This window comes from Caretta caretta, chromosome 15 (genome assembly GCF_965140235.1).
Source record: "Caretta caretta isolate rCarCar2 chromosome 15, rCarCar1.hap1, whole genome shotgun sequence".
NCBI classification, from domain to species: domain Eukaryota; kingdom Metazoa; phylum Chordata; order Testudines; family Cheloniidae; genus Caretta; species Caretta caretta.
The window spans coordinates 26,209,985-26,231,008 of NC_134220.1; the positions used below are offsets into that span (position 1 = coordinate 26,209,985).

Here is a 21,024-nt window from a genome sequence, read left to right on the forward strand (position 1 = left end):
AGGGAAAGTGAGTTGACCAAGATTCTCCAAGGGTGCATTCTTCAACATTGACAATTTTTATATCAAGAGTGGATGTTTTGCTAAAAGGTCTACTCTGGGAATTATTTTGGGGAAGTTCTATGGCCTATGTTATACAGGAGGTCAGACTAGATGATCACAATGATCCCTTCTGGCCTTGGAATCTATTAATAAGACCATACAACAAGCCAGTGACAAACCCTGATTAGATAGCAGATCCTTCTTCTCCTTCCTGTTCTCATGTCTTTACCCCATGCAATCTTCTGTCAGTAGGATCATAAAGAAACAGAACAGAACTGTAGTGGCATTTGGAGATGGTGCTGTTGAGCACAGACTGTGAGCTGCACTGGGCAGTTCTAGGTGCTCTGGAGGCCTGAAGGAGAAACAGGTGGATAACACAGCTCACTCTCCCATCTTCTTTCAGGCCCAATGCATTCTTTAAGGCTTCCTAGCTTGGGCTAGAGTAAATGAGAGGCTGTTGCTGGATTTCAACTCTGCTCCTGCTTCCATAGAAGTTTACTGAAAAACTCTATTGACTTCAGGCTGTGGGACCAGGCCCCTAATGCACATTTTAAACTAATGAAGTCTGAACCTGTGAGATGCCAAGTGAAATCAGTAGGACTTGAGGGCATTCACCAGCCCTCGAGAGCCACTCTACAGCTCATGAGCCTTCAATAAGTGTCTGGCACATCCCCATTTGTTCAGTGAGAATCAAGATTTCCAGTGACAAACTGGGTGAGGTGATATCTTCTATTGGACCAACTTCTTGTCTCTCTAACATCCTGGGACCAACATGGCTACAACAACACTGTGAACAAGATTTCCAGTGGATGTTCAGAAAGATAAGAATTTGCCAACAGAAGGATCATGGCTGAGAATTTAGCAGGAAATTAGATCTTGGATCCTAGGACATTGATATGAATAGCCAGGCTATTTTGGAGGACATCATAGGAGTATTAATGCATTTGACGCTTTTGCTTTTTAAAAATCCTGAATATTCAAAATGTTAAAGCATATTTGCAATGTCCAAATAAAAGGAATTCCAGAAATATGCCTCCGCTGAAAACTGTCTTTGTCCAACATAGTGTGGGTGGCTGTGGACCATTGTATTTTAGTCAACAAACAGTCCAAATTCATCTCTTGCATAATTGCTTTGATTTTAATGAAGATGCAACAGGGATTAATATGGTTCTTTGTATTTTATTTGTCCATAGGTAAAGCAGTTGGCATACTTTAACCCATTTTCTTGCTACTGATTAACAATAAATAATGATCTTTCTTTAAAGAGCATAATATACTCAGTTTATTCAGCTTCCATGCTAGTAATGCAAATGGTTTTCTTACTGTGCCTTTAAGTGGTGTGGCCTGCCTAAGGGAGTTGTGGGGGTGGAAGTAGACAGAATCAAGTGGCTACAGTTCTTGAGAGCGTAGATTCCAAAGGAAGTGATAATAATGGCTGCATTTTGCAGTTTGAAGAATTTATGTGAATATGAAACTTCTAAAGTTGTCCGTTTTCAGAGCGTTTCCTATGGGAGTTTGAAATGGACCTTCCATATGATTGTCTTCCTGTATGTTTGGTAAGTTAAAAGTAACTAGATGAGCAAATGTGTTTCTTATGTGGGTGATTGTCTGAATGTTTAGGACTCAGCCTTCAACAAGTACAGAGAACTTTTTCACTCTGTACTAGAGGACCAACATAAATCAGTTGTTGTTGCTTTTTAAAGGCAGAACAGTATTGTGTGGTAACAGGAAGGATCCTATAGAGTGGCTGTTTAGAACAGGGAGTTGGCTGCTGGAGGTGTGGTCCTGCATATTCTTCTCTCATCCTCCTAATAAAAAGTGCCTGAATGTAGTTTCTTTTCCAACAGGGCTGTCTGGTTTCATTTACACAGTCAGTAGACTTACCTCAGATTTACACTGATGTAACTGAAATCAGAACCTGGCCTTGAGAGTCCAGGGGTAGATCTGCCATTCAAGTTACCCAAGGGGTCACCCAGGGCATCAATTCTTAGAAACAGGGTTTCATGACTATTAAGTGCATAGGTCTGGGACCATAAAGGGCAGATGTTTTCCTGTTTGCCTCAAAACTGGGGCTGCTTTCAGCAATAATATTTGCTGACCAATGTCTTTAGTTATTAATAAAATATGGTTAATTATTACGGATGGGTGCTTTTACACATTGAGCAGCTGATACCAATTGCACTGGCAATAAACTTGTAAGAAGTGCTATTGTCTAATTAAGGCACCATTTCCAAATTGTTGCTGAGATCTGCTGCAGCAGCATGACTGTCCCAAATCACTCTTCTCAAGAGGGGAAAGACTGACTGTAGAAAACACCTCAGAGGCAGAAAAAATAGTAAATTAGGAGTGATTTTAAAACTGACAATTGATTTAGTCAGTTGCTTCACAGTTACACATTCTAGACACAGTTTTTCACCCCTGAAATTTTTATTTGTTAACTGAAATAGTGCTGACTCAGTCAACTAAATCACAGACTTGTCTGTGAAAAGAAACCCTTTTTAGATGCCATTATTTAATGTGGACAGTGTCTTCTGAACTTACACAAAAGTTTTGGAAGGGGGGGGGAGTGAGAAAACCTGGATTTGTGCTGGAAATGGCCCACCTTGATTATCATACACATTGTAAAGAGAAAAGGAGTACTTGTGGCACCTTAGAGACTAACCAATTTATTTGAGCATGAGCTTTCGTGAGCTACAGCTCACTTCATCGGATGCATACCGTGGAAACTGCAGCAGACTTTATATACACACAGAGATCATAAAACAATACCTCCTCCCACCCCACTGTCCTGCTGGTAATAGCTTATCTAAAGTGATCATCAGGTGGGCCATTTCCAGCACAAATCCAGGTTTTCTCACCCTCCACCCCCCCACACAAATTCACTCTCCTGCTGGTGCTAGCCCATCCAATGTGACAACTCTTTACATAATCAAGTCGGGCTATTTCCTGCACAAATCCAGGTTTTCTCACATCTCCCCACCCCCATACACACACAAACTCACTCTCCTGCTGGTAATAGCTCATCTAAACTGACCACTCTCCAAGTTTAAATCCAAGTTAAACCAGAACATATGGGGGGGGGGGTAGGAAAAAACAAGAGGAAACAGGCTACCTTGCATAATGACTTAGCCACTCCCAGTCTCTATTTAAGCCTAAATTAATAGTATCCAATTTGCAAATGAATTCCAATTCAGCAGTTTCTCGCTGGAGTCTGGATTTGAAGTTTTTTTGTTTTAAGATAGCGACCTTCATGTCTGTGATTGCGTGACCAGAGAGATTGAAGTGTTCTCCGACTGGTTTATGAATGTTATAATTCTTGACATCTGATTTGTGTCCATTTATTCTTTTACGTAGAGACTGTCCAGTTTGACCAATGTACATGGCAGAGGGGCATTGCTGGCACATGATGGCATATATCACATTGGTGGATGTGCAGGTGAACGAGCCTCTGATAGTGTGGCTGATGTTATTAGGCCCTGTGATGGTGTCCCCTGAATAGATATGTGGGCACAGTTGGCAACGGGCTTTGTTGCAAGGATAAGTTCCTGGGTTAGTGGTTCTGTTGTGTGGTATGTGGTTGTTGGTGAGTATTTGCTTCAGGTTGCGGGGCTGTCTGTAGGCAAGGACTGGCCTGTCTCCCAAGACTTGTGAGAGTGTAAAGAGTGTAAAGAGAGTGGTCACTTTGGATGGGCTATTACCAGCAGGAGAGTGAGTTTGTGTGTGGGAGGGGAGGGGAGTGGAGGGTGTGAAAACCTGGATTTGTGCTGGAAATGGCCCAACTTGATTATCATACACATTATAAGGAGAGTGATCACTTTAGATAAGCTATTACCAGCAGGAGAGTGGGGTGGGAGGAGGTATTGTTTCATGGTCTCTGTGTATATAATGTCTTCTGGAGTTTCCACAGTATGCATCCGATGAAGTGAGCTGTAGCTCACGAAAGCTTATGCTCACATAAATTGGTTAGTCTCTAAGGTGCCACAAGTACTCCTTTTCTTTTTACAAAAGTTTTAGAAATGGTCAGTTTCATGAGTTTGACCCATCACGTTTGCACACCTCATGCTGCAGAAGCAATGGATGCTAGTGACTCTTAAAAGGTCACTGTCAACTTTTAAAAAACAATTGTAAACAAATATATTTCCTTCCTTATGTTGTTGGTAATGCATTAGATTATTAACAGAGGGAAAATGTTCAGGCCTACGTTTTCCAAAACGGTTAGTGATTTTGGGCGTTTAACCTGAAACTCCTGAAAGGGCTTGATTTTCAAAGGGCAGAGGGCTCAGCACTTTCTAGAAGTCAGGTCCCTTTAATATTCTTTATTTAGGGACCCAAAATGGAGACATCCAAAAGCCTTAATAACTTTTTAAACTCTCGTTCTAGAATCCAGTTTAGGAGGCACTTATTTATGCCCTTTTTTTACTTTTTGCATTTCTCTCATTTTGGACAGTGAAAATGCATCAAGAGTAAAATTTTGAAAAGCGCCTAAATGACTTAGCAAAAAGAAAAGGAGTACTTGTGGCACCTTAGAGACTAACCAATTTATTTGAGCATGAGCTTTCGTGAGCTACAGCTCACTTCATCAGATGTATACCGTGGAAACTGCAGCAGACTTTATATACACACAGAGAATATGAAACAATACCTCCTCCCACCCCACTGTCCTGCTGGTAATAGCTTATCTAAAGTGATCAACAGGTGGGCCATTTCCAGCACAAAGCCAGGTTTTCTTAGGAGTCTGTCTCATTGAAAGTCAGTGGAACTTAGACTCCAAAGTCACTTAGGCATTTTTGAAAATGTTACCCCAAGACAATAACTAGGGACACTTTCAGGTACTTGGTGCTGCAGTGTTTTGGTGCCAGAGGCTGCAGCGGTGGGGTGAGTGGCTATTTATTTATTTCCAAACAACGATTTAACTGGAATAGGATAGCATTTATATTGGCCTTAGGTTTTATAAAAACTTGTTTTTACAGAATGCAAATATTAGGCTAAGTTTAGGTTGGTGGTGACCTTTTAAAAATAACAGTAGTGTATGGAAAGCCCGATTTTATTTTAAAGAGAAGCCTTTCAGATTGACCTCTTAGCACATGAAGATGACATTAAGCAATCTGAAGAGACTTATGAGCTGCGATTGGTACTGCTTTTAATGGGTCCCTTGTCATGTGGCCTTTGCACGAGATGAAATGCAAAGGGAGCTGTTTCAAGCCCCCTTGAAATTAGTGGGGAACTTTGCCATTGATTTCAGTGGGGCCAGGATTTCACCCTAATAGTACACAACTACACTATACAATGTCCCTTACATACATCAGTGCAATCCCATCAGGGTCAATGGGATTGCAATGGTATCACTGAGGCAATTGGCCTGAAAAATGCATTCAACGCATGACAAGATCCCAAATTTCTTGAAAAAATTTAATATGGCTTTTAATTTACAGTACACTTTTTCAAATAATCATGCCAAGAAATGACTGTCATTTCAACCCATTTCAGTGGGTTCATTTGTGCTTTCCATTTTGTTTGGTTAGTTATGTGCTTCTCACCGACAAACGGTATCAGAAAAAGGACTCTGTGATCAGCTCAGTTCACACTAAAGTGAAAGGAGTAGTTCAGACTGACTCAAGAATCTGGGACACAGCCGAATACACTATTCCCATGCAGGTGAGTCTCCGTTTAAGGTCAGGACAGCATCTGACTTCCATTGATACATGCTGTTGCTTTCCTGGCATGTGTCTTTGTCCTACTGCTCAATGATTTTAACATATCAACAAGAGAGGCAGTTGTATTTGTGAGCGTGAATTAAGAAGGCTGTAAATTGGGAGCAGTAACTTTTAAGCATCGGAAAAAAAATTAAAAATGTCTTTTTATGGGATTTTTAACAAACTTGGTGTTTCTACAACAAGTAATTTTTTATTTTAGTAACAGAAAATGTAGGAAGAAATTCAGTCCTGGTGTAATTCCACTGAAGTTAATAGAATTATTCCTGATTTACACTAGCATCACTGAGATCCAAATATGGATCCTCCACCAGTTTTACAGTGGAAGAACTTTATTGAGTTCAATGGAGTTACTCCTGATTTACGCTGGTGTGAGTGAGATTAGAACCAGGCCCATTTGTCTTTAGTGGTGTCCCTGTGGATTAACACAGGGGTGACTGAGATGAGAATGTGGCACATAGTATTTTATTGAGACTTACTGTTTTCTTTTCTCTCTGTATAGGGAATAGACTCTTTTTTTGTGATAACCAACATAATCATGACAGAAAACCAGTTTCAAAGTGTTTGTCCTGAGGTAACTGCATTTTGTAAGTGATTTCCCACCTGCATAACATAGCATTCTTTGGCAGAAGTAATCCATAGCAGCCTCAAACATTAATTAGTGGCTCATGATTATGGCAATTTTGCACAAGTGAACATTGCTTTGTCTTCCTCTGCTTCTTTATTTCATTCAGCAACATGCAAAAACTAGTCTAGTTATTCCTTTTTTTCCCCTCCGCCCTTTTGCTTTTCTCAGAGAATCAACTGGCATTGGTGTGATGTACCACACCAAAGACCCTGCAGCCAAACCTTCACCTGGGTCACACTCTCCCCATGCATTTGTTCTTCTTGTTCAACACATCTGGATTCACCCCTTGGTATAAAGTGCAACTAGGAGGAACAGTGGGGTTAGAGAATTGTTGCCAGCTTCTCTGCAGTAATCTGCTGTGCTGTAATTCTAAGCTTGATCATGCTTGGGTCTTTTTCTTTTATTTCTGGTCAAAATTTGTAGCCAATTGCAGTTCTCCTATGCGTTCATTCATATAGTTATTAGAAGAGACCTGAGTTTGCAGAAATGAGTTGACTGTTATTGGCTACAGCGTATATGTGCTCTTAACAAATAAGGAACTAAACAATCCACTGTCAGATTGGCTTGCGCTCCATAGGCTAGGTGAGACTCAGTATTCGCCAAATGGAAAAGGATACAAATGATAGGGAATAAAATGTTACTGCAAACCAAGGAAAGTTAAAAAACCAAAAGCTACCAGAGGCTCTTTATCTGATCTGTTCTGTTTTACAGTTTTGATGTATAAGACAAACACAGCAGTTAGTTAATAAATAAGGACCAAATTTGTGTGGATAGAGACCTGAGGCACAGAGACACAAAAATGCATGCAGATTTAATAGCTTTCATCACAACATAGAGACCACACTTGTTTTTGCAAATCAGGTATTTGCACATGCAACTGGGTATTTAGACAGGCAGTTGTGATCATTGGGTGTGAAACTGTGGGCACACAAATGCATGCATATTTCTGAATGTGCAAGCTGGCCTCAACTATTCAATTTTTAAAAAAAAAACAAGCATACATAACACACATATTAATCTACTCTTGATGAGTGTGAAACAGAGAAGTAAATTCCGTGCCACTGATAGACAAAACAATATCTTACAGTACATGTCCAAGCTTGTCAAAAGATTGTATTCTATTCTGTGCCTGTACTCTAAATCACTGGTGCCAAAGCATCAGAGTGATACCAGAGAACTGCAGAGAGAGAGAGAAATGATAAAAAACAGCCTATTTACTAATTGTGCATTGAGGGGGATTTGATGAGGAGAACTCAGCAAATCTGCTTGTGCTCTGCAGGGCTATATGGAACAGGACCATGAATATTTTCTTTAATTCTTCTGTGGCTGCAACTTGAATCCCTCAGAAGCCTTTGGTTTATTCTGATACTCAGTTTTTAAAAATATTTGATATGTAAAGTAATTAAATTGGTTAATCAAAATTCTCCCTTCATTGCCAATAGGATTCCAGCTGAGGAAGTGGCATGGGTGTAACCAGAACTGAATTTGATGTATTGTCCCAGAAACTCAGGGCACTAAGGAACAACTTCCTTGCATTTCCTATATCATTGGTGTGTTTTTTTTTAAATCACATTCACCGGACAAATAAATCCCTGGGCTAACTCCAGTGAAGACAAGAGATTACACTTGAGATGAATTTGTCCCATTCAGTCTTTGCTTGTACTGACCTTCTCAAAAACTGAGGTCACATTAAGCACCATGCTGAGTGAATGGTTACAGAAGAGGGTTGTACTTCCTCTGTTCTGCCTCTTGCTCTGTGATTTCATCTTACTGTTTGCCATTTCTGTGCAGAACATTTTACAATAGCAACAGAGAGGTAGATATTTATAATGATATTTTATATTTGTCTTTTTCAGTACCCCATTGCCAAAGCTGTTTGCTCTTCAGATGTGAGCTGTAAAAAAGGACACATGAACCCCCAGAGTAATGGTACATGGATTCCACATTCAGATTTTAAAACTCGTAGCAGGTGGTGAAATGCAACTGTCTTTTAGTTAATAATTATTAGATGGTTAAAGAAATTATGGGGTACCAGCCTTGAAGAATTTGCAATTGTAGAGCCAAATTCTGCTCTAAAATATACTGGTGCAACACCCACTGGCAATTGTGTATGCAGATCTATCTGACTAGGGAGATGAACTACCAAGCACAGTGGGTGGTGAGGAGGGAGGCATAAAGACAAGAGTGGGAGACGGAAACAAAAGGAGCAGCAAGGAGAATGACATGAAATTTGTATTCACTCACCTGGATTTTTTCCACCCTGTGGAGAATTTTAACAAAAAGTGGGACTGGGCAGTGGCAGAGAGGGTGGATGTAGGAGGGGGGATGCAAATCGGATACCACAGCACACATACAACCCACTCCTGCAGTGCTTTCTACAGGTGTAATTCACATTGCAGGCAGGGACAGTTCTGCATGTAGAGTGACTGCAAGATCAAGTCCTATGTAAAGGCTATGTTGTCTTTGATACCCTTGGAAAGGTTAATTAGTTCTAAAAATTTATTAGATATCTGTGTCCTACCTTCTAGGACACTGACAGCCAATAGGAGTTGTTTCAGATGGTGTAATAGTTAGTCTGTGTTTCATTGGCTGAATGGTCACTCAGTGTCCTGCTGACAGTGTTGGGGGGTGAAGTTCTGCACTTAGCAGACCATTCTTGCTCTAATTTGCTCATATTGTTTAATTAAGCCCTAAGAACTCTTGAATATTGTTACTCCGGCACAACTATGGAGAAAATCCTTCACCCACATCTAATGTGCAGTATTGACAGGGGCAGGGGGAGGCGTTAAGCACTATGCATGTGTAGTGGAAGCATGGATCTGATAACCCCTCCTACAGTTAGTTCAGCCCATAAAGAGCTGCGAAAATCAAAACCTTGACTCTGATTTTAAAGTCTCTGTCCTACCTGTGTGTAGAGATCCACCAGTACTTTGAGACTGTGTTATCCAAAGGACTGAGTCAAACTGTGTGTGTGAGAGAACTCAGTAATAACTAACTCTTCTTCTGTTCAGGAATTCAGACAGGAAGATGTGTGAACTATAATGCAACAATTAAAACCTGTGAAGTCTCTGCCTGGTGCCCTGTGGAATCAATGAAAGGTGCCCCAGTGTAAGTAAAAGTGTTCACATTTTTATGTAATCAATAAAGGCCGGATCCTGCAAGACAATAGGATCTGAGGGTGCTCAGCACCTGGCAGAGGGCCCTTGGTACCTTTGTTTGTAAAACATTTGTTTCCAACCCAACTTTTATTATTATTAACTCTGATTTTTATAAATTAAGTACCATCAATTTGCTTGTAGCGGCTTCTCTTTCTCTCTGATCTTGTGGTGAAGTAATAAATCCAAGCTTGTGACATCACAGTCTGTTGCCATGTGAACAATTCTAGATGTCACAAATTTGTCATGGATTCACTACAGGCATTTTGATAATTAATGAGGATGACAAGGAAAAATGTGGCAAACCTGATAAGTCTCATGGGAAACATTTGCTAATTCTGACTTGATCAGTCCAAGGGAAGTGGTGAAAGGCCTAGTGCTGGTAACATGTAAAATTGGACTGAACTAAGCTCTATAAAATATACTGGAGTAGACTATAAGACCTAGTAGCTCTCTTCCACATCTAATTTGTATGATCCCATGATTGTAAAGTGTTCTGTGATGTAAGGGTTCCACTTTAACATGTAGTTACTCATTTGTATCAGGCAAAAAAATGCAAATATGGTTATAATAAAACATTTGATTTCATTCACATGTGCAATGCAAAAGTATTCTCCACTTGAAGCCCCAGGATATAACATTGCTTCTACCAAACCCTGATATGTAGAAGCTTTTGAACTACGTGCACAAGAAACTGAGTCTCTTGTACTAAACCAGACCTTGCTGCTTAGAAAAGACATACAGGGCAAATTCTCCGCTAGAGTAAATTGGTGCAGCTCCTTTGACTTAAATGGAGCCGTGCCATTTTACACCAGCAGTGTATTTAGACCATGATATGGTTTTGCTTTCTTCTCCCCTCACTACCACTGCATGTGGTTTGCTAGGCTTACCCACAGAGAATAGGGTAGTGTTTAATAGGCCACCTGCTAAACTGATGTGTCCACACCACAAAACCCAGCAGTCCAATTAATATTGATTTGCCCTCTTGTTGGCAGTTCCAACAGAGATACCAAGGACTAAATAGGCCAGGGAAACTAAACTCTCCTCATATCCCAAGGGGTAGGCCCTCGAGGTTGCGAGGCAGGCATAGGGGAAGCTGCCAGTGCTGTCTTTGCTCCATTGATAGAGGACCCCATGATTGGCTTAACTCTTCTTTCCTTCAAGCCAGTGGTAAAAGTCTTACTACGGGCTGAGACCTGAGCCCCTTTGAAAATCCCACTTTAGGGCTCCAACCCCGCATGCTGCTGAGTACTCTCAATTCCTATTGGCTTCAATGAAATTCAAGGCTGGTTAACACCTTGCAAGGTCGAGTCCTAAATTCACATAAAAAAATCAAGAGAATGGGAGTTCTCCCACTTTTGTGACGTTCATGCAGGGCAGCTTAATGAACACCAATGTTGTTAAAACTCTTGGTTTTGTTTCAGTGTAACTTCAGTGAATATTAAATATTTTCAAACATCGCACTGCGCAAGCTGGTAGCTGCACACAGCAGGAAAGAGATTTGGCCTATATTTACATTGCATAATTGGCAGAGTGCCCATATTGTTGTCCAATTTTCCTCTAATGTATTAGTGATTGGTTTTGGTCTCCTGGCAGTGACAAATGAACCAATAAATGCTGCCAGGATGGCAAATCACATGTATGAGAATTCTTCACAGAATCCACTGGTAAGAGTTCATGGCAGTCACTAAATGGGTAATATGAGTGTTTCTCTGCAACTTGAATGAATAACTGAAACAACCTGTATGGAAGTCTGTAGCCTGGTGCCTTCAAATTTTGACTTCTGGCAGAGCAATGTTGGTTCTCAGCTATACCCACAGTTGGCTTTTCTGTGCAAGTTCTGTGCATTATAAAGAGCACTTCCCTTTCCTTCCCTTTTGGGATGGTTGAAACTGAACAAAACTATAACTTTTTGCAAGAATGTTCCCTTTCTTTTGTTTTGACTGGTCTCCAGCTCCATGCAATGCCAGGCAAAGTGACCAGGATAAACTTACTTAAGGACAAGTGTTTACAGCACCTTCATAGAAGAGATCTGGAAAGATTCCCAGGTGTCTGTCCTGAATGCATAAGCAGTTTAAAACTTTTTGATTAATCTATTTTTAGTGTTTTAAAGTTCAACATACATTATTCATTTCTTGATCATTATAAACTGAAGACTGATTAGAAATTCTAATTGTTCAGATGATGTCCCAAAATGTTTAAGTTTCAGTTGCAGCCAACACCTGCTTTTTCAATTTGCTTAGGAGACAGGCTGAAAAGTCTGTAATTGACACTATGTGTCAGCTAGGTAAAGTATTTCCTGTCCTTGCAGGTCTTTGGCTCAGAGACTCTGCTGCTAATACAATGATGTACTAAGAAGAACGCTCCGAAGTACTGTTCTTTGGATGGGTTGCTGCTTCAGGGACCATTTGTGTCCACCTTTGGGGACTTTCTAGGTGAAAATCAAAGCGTTCCTGGCTCATTTTGAAAAGAGAATGGGAGAAGCCAGTATCTTGGCTGACATCCTCTTGCAAAAAGTTATTTTTCAAAGCTAATTTTGTGCTGGTGCCAGGTTGACAATGCTGGAAGTTGAATTCCTCTATTTTTCCACCAAACAGGGATGGCCTGGGTAGTAGCAGAGCAAGCTTCCTTCACATGGTCCAGCTGATGTGACTTGAACTTTGACCTGGAGGGACCACCTCCATGGAGGAGAGTGTAGTTCAACATCTCATTTTTATAATCTGTGCCAACTGTGGTTTAAGTGTCTGTGACAAAGCCATCTGTCTACTGGGAACTGCAATGAACACACCAACTAATTTCACATAAGCCACAGCGATCACATGATAACATCAGTCGCTACTGATCAATGCCCAGATTTCAAATTAGCAGTCCCCTATTATTATTTATTTGTATTACAATAGCATCTGGGGACCCCAGTCAGAATCAGGCCCTATTATGTAGCTACTATACAAACAAGTGTAAAAGACAGTCCCCACCCCCAGAGAACTGACAGTTTAAGTTTATAAGTAAAACCAAGAAAACTGTGTATTCTATTCTCAACCCCCTGAGCCATCTAACTCGTTATTCTCAGTATCATGTTCTCCTACTGACAATTTCCCAGGTAATAGCAAAATAGTGTACCATTAATTGATGTATTTAACTAAAGGAAGATAGTTGGTTTAATAGCTTTCATTGTACTTGATATGTTCCTCTTTTAGGCCTGCCATTCTGAAGAGTGCTGAAAACTTCACAGTGCTAATAAAGAACAATATCCACTTCCCAAAATTTAATCACACTGCGTAAGTGCAAACATTCATCCATCTCCTCTTAAATAGTGGTTCTACTCCAAAAATGAATGTGTAAATAAAACACCTTCAGTCTGCACTTCTCTGTGTATTTAGGGCTGTATCTGCTATGCTGAGTGACAAAAATCAGGTCTGATTGCTCTTTGTTCTTCTTAACCTTGCATGACCAAATACAGCTATAGGACAGTGAGATGGACTCTATTCCTTCTCATGCATTAGTAACAAAATGACTAAGTTGTAATTGGCTACACCAGGGTAAAACCACTGAAGGCGTAGGATAACATAAGTGTCACTGAGGGCATAATTTGAAGGGAATTGGGTTGCACGGGTGTCACTGAGGGAATAATTTGATCTGCAAAGCCTTTGTTACTGGTGGTGATGCCCGAGAACTAAAGGACCCAGCTTGATTCTTAGACCCCACGTGGAATTTGCAGAGCTGGTAGTTACAAAGTCCCCCCCATATTCTACTAATAAACTGAGCACATTTGATCATAGGCTCTGACTTCTACTGGCACTAGTGGGTGCTCGACCCCTCTCTGCTCCCGGTCCCACCCCAACTCCACCCCTGTCCCACCCATTCCAATCCCTTCCCCAAAGTCCCTGCCCCAACTCCGCCCCCTCCCTGTCCCTATTCCGACTCCTTCCCCAAATCCCCACCCTGGCCCCACCTCTTCCCTGCCTCTTCCCCTGAGCGTGCCACATTCCCGCTCCTCCCCCTTCCCTCCCGGAGCTTGCTACAGCTGTTTGGCGGTGGCAAGCGCTGGGAGGTAGGTGGAGGAGCGGGAACGTGGCACGCTCAGGGGAGGAGGTGGAGGAGGAGGTGAGGCGGGGGGGAGCTTGGCTGTCGATGGGTGCAGAGCACCCGCTAATTTTTCTCTGTGGGTGCTCCAGCCCCGGAGCACCCATGGAGTTGGCACCTATGCATTTGATACAGGTTTGGGAAGGAGCAATGAGCAGGGAGCCCCTCAATGGCATTTGTAGATGCTTTTTCAGGGAAGAGCTCACATGTATGTTTTCAAATAATTTGTGGTTCTTTGCAGAAGAAACTTTTTACCAAAATTGAATATTTCATGCACATTCAACAAGATAACTGCACCAGGCTGCCCAATTTTCCAGCTGGGAGATATTCTCCAAGCAACAGGAGAAAATTTTTCAGAGATGGCAATTCAGGTCTGTGGCATGACTCCTGTCTTCCATTCAGAACACCTCCATGGTATTTCTCTTTCCTTTTCATTGTTAAATGTTGCAAACAATGGAATTGTTCCAGTTTTAAGGGCTGATCCTGGGGGGTGCTGGGCATCCTCAACTCTGCAGGATTTCATGAGAATTGAAGGTGCCCATATTGATTTAATACACATTGGATTTTGTTGTCAGTAATTAAACAGTCTTCTCAGGCCAGTCAACATGGACTCTTCCTCTCCTCAGGATTCTGTTAAAGGGCACCTTGAGCCATGTATTCAGGGGAAAGATTCCCCACCACCTCCCCAAAAGCTAGGCTGGCACAAGAATTCCTCTGACGACCTAACTCTGTCTACGCTGGGGATTAGGTTGGGTTAATGACGTCTCTCACCGGTATGGATTTTTCACACCCCTGAGAGAGGTAGCTATGGTGACGGAACTTTTCAGTGTAGACCAGCTCTGAGGGTATGTCTTTGCTGCCATGAGAGGCGTGACTGCAGTGAAGTCCTGGCAGCACAGGGTTAGCTACTCAAGCACATACCCAGGCTCTCATTGTGTAGCCTGGGGCTGCTGCAGCTTCGCTGTTGTGGTTAGTCAAACTAGCTAGATCAAAGTTAGCTCGGGTGTATCTACAGTTCCACCTCTCATGGCAGTGTAGATGTACTAAGGCCATGTTGACACTACAAACTTTTGCTGCTGCAAGTTATGTCGGGGCAGTTAGCATGTGCGCATGCAAAAACCGTTCTGTGCAAGTTAAAAGCAAGTAAATAAATTAATGGAACAGAAGTTAAGAGGAAGGAACGTTCATGTCTGTTTTTGCTAAACATATAGCTACCATGCCTCTCACAGGTTAGTATACGTGAAGCTGTGGTGGGCCTTACAGTCCCCTGGTGTGGAGTGGTAGGGGTGATGCCATGTGGAATGTTGATGGGGGTCTAGGGAGCTGCTGTAATTGAGTTCTCCACGCACTGCAAAGGGAAGCGAGCCTGCAGTTGTTGACACTGTAGGTCCACAAGAGTCTGCAGCATCCATGTTTGCTGCTGGAGAAGCCCCATTATTTCCTGGTGCACCTTCCTCTCCTTTTCCTGCTGGGACTTCTTGTCCTTTCTCCAGTCCACTCTTTCCTTCTCCATATAGTCAGCACCCTGCAGGCGCTCTGCTAGTGGTCTGATGCAGCTCTGGCTTTCCCCATCCTCTTCTTTCTCCTCCTTATCTGGCTCAGGCACTCCACAGGTGTGGAGGGGGAACCCCTCAAGGCCACTACAGCAGCAGCTAGAGATAAAACACCCAGAGGTAGCATTGTTAATATCGTCACAACAGCAAGTGAAAGTTCAGGTTCAGAACTCCTTTCCCTTGCTCTCCTAAAGCTTTAAACAAGACACACTAAACACTTCACTTCTGCTTCGGAGTGTTTGTGCATGGCTCCACTCACAGCACCAGCCAGGGTGAGTGTGGCCCGCCAGGAGGAGGGGGAGGGGGAGGGGGAGGGAAGTATTCGGTTGTATGAAACTAGGAGTATAGTGCAGTAGAGTGAATGCTAGCCCCGTTTTCACAGGCAGTGGTGATTTTAGCTGATATCTGTTGCCTGGGGTTAATAAAGGTACAGAGACCACTGCTGCTGCTGGTGTCCCAAAATTGCCGGGGCCCGTGTGCTGTTAGTTTCTTTATTGCAATGGTGCCTGCTGAAGTTATGGCCGACTGGTGTGGGAAACCATCCTACCGAGGGGGAAGAAATAAGGCTGCCGTCCCTTATTTGTATTTCCTCACCCTACTATAGGAGAAGGACACCCCAACTTTAATAGGGTGAGGAAATACAAATAAGGAAGAGGGGAGAAACCCCTACAGGATATGCATTAGACATAGTGGTGTCAGTGTAACAATACAATAAAAGTTGTATTCCAGCCTGTGGGCAGTAGGAGAGAAAGATGTCGCCCCGGGAGGTGCCAGAATGATGGCCACTGGTGACGATGGGGAAGGTGGTGGCGATGAGGACGATAATGGCTAACATTTCAGGTTGTTCTGCAAGGGATGGTGTGACTATATGGATTTTCAGGTGTACATTCTGTATTATCTCTCTCTACCTGACTGAGCTGGAGCATCAGTGACTTAGCTAAATGTATTAATAAATTATTGTAAATATAGAACAGTTCCTATAATGTGAGTGTTGCAACTGTGCACATCAGGGCTCCCAGCTAACCAGTAATTTTAATAACACTAGGCCTGATTCTGGGACAAGAACCTGTCGATCCTCAAAGTGATAACTGGGAATTCTTAAGTAATCAATATAATTAATATATTATCTATAGATCAGGCTACAATTGTCACTAGAGTGGTCAGTGTCTGACTTTTTGGGACAGCTGCTGGAGGACTGCTAGGGTCAGCTGACATAATTGACACAGTTCTACACCTGTGCTGCATTGACCTCAGGACACCTGCCATGGCTCAACGCCACTCTGGGAAGTGGTGATACTGCGTTGCCATAACAGGGCACTTACATCTGTGAGAGACAAATTTAAGTGTAGACATGCGCGCAACTCGGTCAATGCAAGGTACCTTACGTCGACCTAACTTTGTAGCGTAGACAAGGCTTCTGCCTCACAATGCCTCTGTAAGATTGATAATTACAGGTGGGTGAAATGGAGATACATAAATATGAAGTGATTTTCTCAGAGCCAGAAACCGAACCCAGTTCTGCTGAGGTCCGGGTCCGCAGTACCATCGAAGCTGCAACATTCAGCTCTGGATCCTAGGTCCCCTGCAAAATTAATGGGAGTTTGCGTTTGGGATTTTAGTTTGAGCCCATCTTTGCCATTTCATTCAATTAAACTAATCAGAAAGTGGCAATGAAGTTGGAATTTTTGTTGGTAGGATGAGAAAATTGGCCAAAAAACAAGAGATGCCTTCAGAATCTGAATGAATTCTAGCTTGTAGTTAGTTTGGTCTGTGCAGTTCATTAAGTCATTTTAGAAGGAAGTCTTTGCTAGAGATAGAAATGTACCGTAAGTACAAGTGTATTTATAGGTGTGATCCTGCCATTGGACCACATTCAAATCTCCTCTGATTTCAGGGGGAGTTTGGTGCACAGAGCAATTTCAGAACCAGGCCTGGCACAATCTTTTTTCTTTTTCATGCTCCTGAATGCATTTAAAGTGTGTTTTCCCTTTCTGTGTCAAGGGCGGAATCATGGGCATTGAGATCAACTGGGACTGTAACCTGGACAAATGGTTCCACCGCTGCAGTCCACAATACAGTTTTCGTCGCCTTGATGACAAAACGACGACTGAATACCCTGGATACAACTTCAGGTAAAAGGTATTTTAAAAATCATACATCGCAAAGCAGTGTATTATCTGTATTGCTTGAGTGATAGGGATGTGCAGGTGGAATCAGGTAGGTGGAAACCGAGGGGTTTGTAGCTAGAGTGCTGGAGCCCTGGCTGTTGTTCTTGACTATGCCACATATTTCTGCTGTAATCTTTCTTTTGTATAATAGCCACTGTTGTACTTATGAACCTAACTTGCATGCACAGTTACTACAGTTGCCTGTGCATTATCAGTCAGACTCGTCACGTACACAAACAACCACTCATGCATGCAGCTGGTCATTTGTGCTTGCGTTTACCAAGGCTACGTGCACAGGTCTCGTGAATGTACGTGCAAATTAAGATCCGAATCCTGCAAACTCTTCCATGCAGATGGATCTTTGCTCCCGCATGGAGCTCCATTGAGTGAGGCTATGTATAGCACAGGAGTCTGCCTGCCTGAAACAGCTCATATGATTGGGGACCTAGCTGTGCACACACTGTTCTGAGCCTGACCCCTAAAATCCCTTCTCTTTCCCCTGGGTCGTAGTCTTCCTTTATTTGACTTGTGTGTGATTTTTATTACGTTATGGGTTTGAATGGAATTACCATACTGCTTAGGAGCCCCAGCCATGGGCCAGCACCCCATTGTGCTGGGCGCTGTACAAACACAGAACAAAAAGAGCTTACGATCTAAGACAAAAGGCAACAAGTAGATACTGACAGACAGACAGACGGGGGACCACAAGGAAACAATGAGACAGTGTGGATCAGCATGGTGGGCAAGTGGTTTCAGTGTTTTGGAATGCTAAAAGTGTCTTATAAAATTCAATCACTAGATGGTACAGTGTGTAACATACTGTACTTGAGCAGGTAACAGCTATACCTGGCCGTGCATTAAAATATCTTAAAGAGAATACATCTTGTGTATCGCTGTCCATGATGGGCCCTCTGTGCCAGTCCAGATCTAGTACAGAACCCTAGTAGCAGCTTTCCAAATTACCGTGTGCAAGGAAGACGTGACATGACATGAGTAAATGACACCAACGCCCTAAGTGTTGTCAAGATTTTTGTAGACATCGCAGAAGGGTTTTGAAGGAGGACAGCAAGGTCGCTTTGTGAATGTTTAGGTTTGTTATAAAACAAATGGGCAGTGTCAGGGCACCTAGGCAGGAGGGCACATTGTAAAGAACATTATTTGAATATATAAAAACATAGATCTGTAGCGAGATCCTTTCGCTACAGTTCAGCACAGTTAGCTCTGCTCAAGGGAAGCCCAGCCCTGGCATTGTGGAAGTGTGGCCAATCAGGGCTTAAGAACCATAGAATGGCACGCCTGTTTGGGGAACTCTGCGCATTGCCAGCTCACGCCATGACTGGCTAGCGCTACTGCTGTTCATCAGTGGCTTCGATGAGCGTGGAAAATCCCGCACCCAACCCCTGCCACTTTCTCAAAGAACAAAAGCAAAGGAAGAAGAGCGTTTGTGTGCAGCAGTTTAACATCAACGATGAGTAATTTAAAATAACAAAACAGGGCAGTGAAGATTAATGGGCAGTGAGTCGTTGGATTGGTTAGATCCTAATAGAAAATTGGCCTGACAAGTCTGACAAGGCTAATTAAAACAAGAAGAAAAAGAAACCCTGCACAAAATCCACTTCTTTTTGGAGCATGCTGTTTTTCCAAGCACATTTACAGTTTTGAAGGAAAAAGCTCCATTGTTCTTCTGAGAATAACTCAGCCCGGGATTAATTTTTTCCTGGTGATGGGGCTAAATTCTGCTCTCAATTACACTGGTGTAAATCAGGAGTAATTCCACTGACTCCACTGGAACTCCTCCAGATTTTGCACTGGCGTAATAAGGGAGACCAGAGTCTGCCCCACAGACACTCTTTTCCTGTGCACATTTCAGGAGAGTTTTTTCTGTAAAGATCCTGAAAAACTATTGCTCATGTGAGTAAGATTTACTGATAAAGTGTAGCTGCATTGACTTCAGTATAACTACTTGGGTGAGTAAGAGTTGCAGGATTGGGCCCTGCCCTCAACTGATTGTGACTGAATCAAACTAATTTTATATGTGGTAGAATGTCACATGGCAATGTGCAAAATAAAGGGTATTAAATATCTCGTGCATTCTTGGGTAGGTCTGGGGAGCAATAGGTCCTTGTAGGATGTCCAGGGAGCCTTTGTCACAGGAGAGTGAAGCTACATAAGGGTTATCCTAGAGGGAATACATTTCAGGGACCTTTTTATCATCTGAGTGAGCATAAAGTTCTGGAAGTCAAGTTATTGTCCAAGGCCCGAACCATGCAAACTGTTCTGTGTGGGTGAACATCAGTGCCTGCGTGCAGCTCTGTTGACTTCAGCTGAGTTTCAAAGGGAGTTTTGCCATAGACTTAAATGGCATCAGGATTAGGCTACAAATGTGAGGTGCAAATCTGAGGTGCAATGGGCCACTGCCCAGCTGGTCATCAATGATGCTCTTAATATATCAAATCAGAGCACTAAGCTGTTGCAAAGGAGAAAGTTTCTGTGACATCCTAAGTAAACGTAAAGTGACTTCTCTTTTTGGGGATAGAAAACCTGTGTGTGGGGAATACTATCTGATCCTGAATACGTAGGTAAAACCTGAAAATAGAACGTCACAGAGCTGCAGGCATCAACGCAGGCTCAGCCAAGTGCTGGCCAGCAAAACATGCCTCAGCTAGAGATCACAGAAACATTGAAAGCAAGATAAAAGAGTGTTTCGTGTCTGTGCAGCGAGGAAAAGCAGAACCATTACATTGTGTACTGCTGAGTAACTCACTGCCTTAAGAACAGATCTCCGCAAAGGGGAAGTTAATGAACACAAGACATGCAATGCAGATTAAAAGCACTTCAGAGTTCTGCAGAACTGAGATGGGAGAGGGCTGTGCTGCAGCAGGTGGGAGTGAGTGAGAGCTGGCTGATGGCTGAGTTGCTGGTATCAAGGCGATGACAGACACACTTGCTGCCTGCCTTGTACAGTTTTAGGAAACATTGTCTTTTTGGGTCCTACCCCAAATAGGAGCAGGTGCTCTTGACTCTCAGCAGGAAGTGGGCGGCACTCAGCACCTCTCAGGAAACTCTCAGTACCTTGCAGGAGTGGGCCCAGCAGTTGTAGGAAGTCCTGAGATTTCTGACGAGAAACTGCTATGCTGGGTAAAATGCCCCTTGAAGTGTGGGGCTTGAATGCTCAGGAGTGTTGGGCCAAATCCACTGGTCCTGCCTCAGTTTTTGTTCAGGCCTTAAACGCATCCTGACAGCCATTTGCCTGACTAAGGATTGTGTAAAAACTGAGCCCAGGGGCCAGATGCCTCCCTCTGAGGGAAGACCCATGGGAGGGGCTAAGGGAGGAAATTTGCACAGGACTCCTCCCATGAACAGACCACGGGGCCCACACATCGATTCAAGGGCATTAGCAGCAGGCCAGGGGCACCTGTGCAAAGACCCTTTGCCTCTGTGTCCACCTAGCAGCCCTGTGTCCCCTCACCCCAACTCTCTGGCACTGGGGGTGTACTAGAGCCATGCTGACAAGGCTTCCTGAGCCAGCAGCTGCCCTTGGGTCCTGCCTTTCAAGGGGGATCCCCCACATAAAGTGGGAAGCAGGAATGACAGGAAGATAATACAGGCTGGGTGGGGTTGTACTACTTCTCTCTCGGGAACTCTTCCTGCCACAGGTAGTTCTTCTTGCTTGGATCCACAGGGTCT

General features: G+C 43.0%; 1 protein-coding gene across 3 annotated transcripts in view; it reads left to right on the forward strand.

Moving 5' to 3' along the window:
- Positions 1–1,418: 1,418 nt before the first annotated feature.
- P2RX7 (purinergic receptor P2X 7) overlaps positions 1,419–21,024 on the forward strand; it is a 32,843-nt gene continuing 13,237 nt past the window's right edge. For all 3 annotated transcript variants that reach the window (XR_012665090.1, XM_048821806.2, XM_048821807.2), the window contains exons 1-8: positions 1,419–1,595; positions 5,562–5,694; positions 6,253–6,324; positions 8,235–8,307; positions 9,390–9,486; positions 12,731–12,811; positions 13,858–13,987; positions 17,171–17,301. Coding sequence is in view for 2 of the 3 variants with exons in the window: in XM_048821806.2 (XP_048677763.2) it covers positions 1,471–1,595; positions 5,562–5,694; positions 6,253–6,324; positions 8,235–8,307; positions 9,390–9,486; positions 12,731–12,811; positions 13,858–13,987; positions 17,171–17,301 (842 nt within the window). In the remaining variant the exon portion in view is untranslated. The remainder of the gene's footprint in view (positions 1,596–5,561; positions 5,695–6,252; positions 6,325–8,234; positions 8,308–9,389; positions 9,487–12,730; positions 12,812–13,857; positions 13,988–17,170; positions 17,302–21,024) is intronic.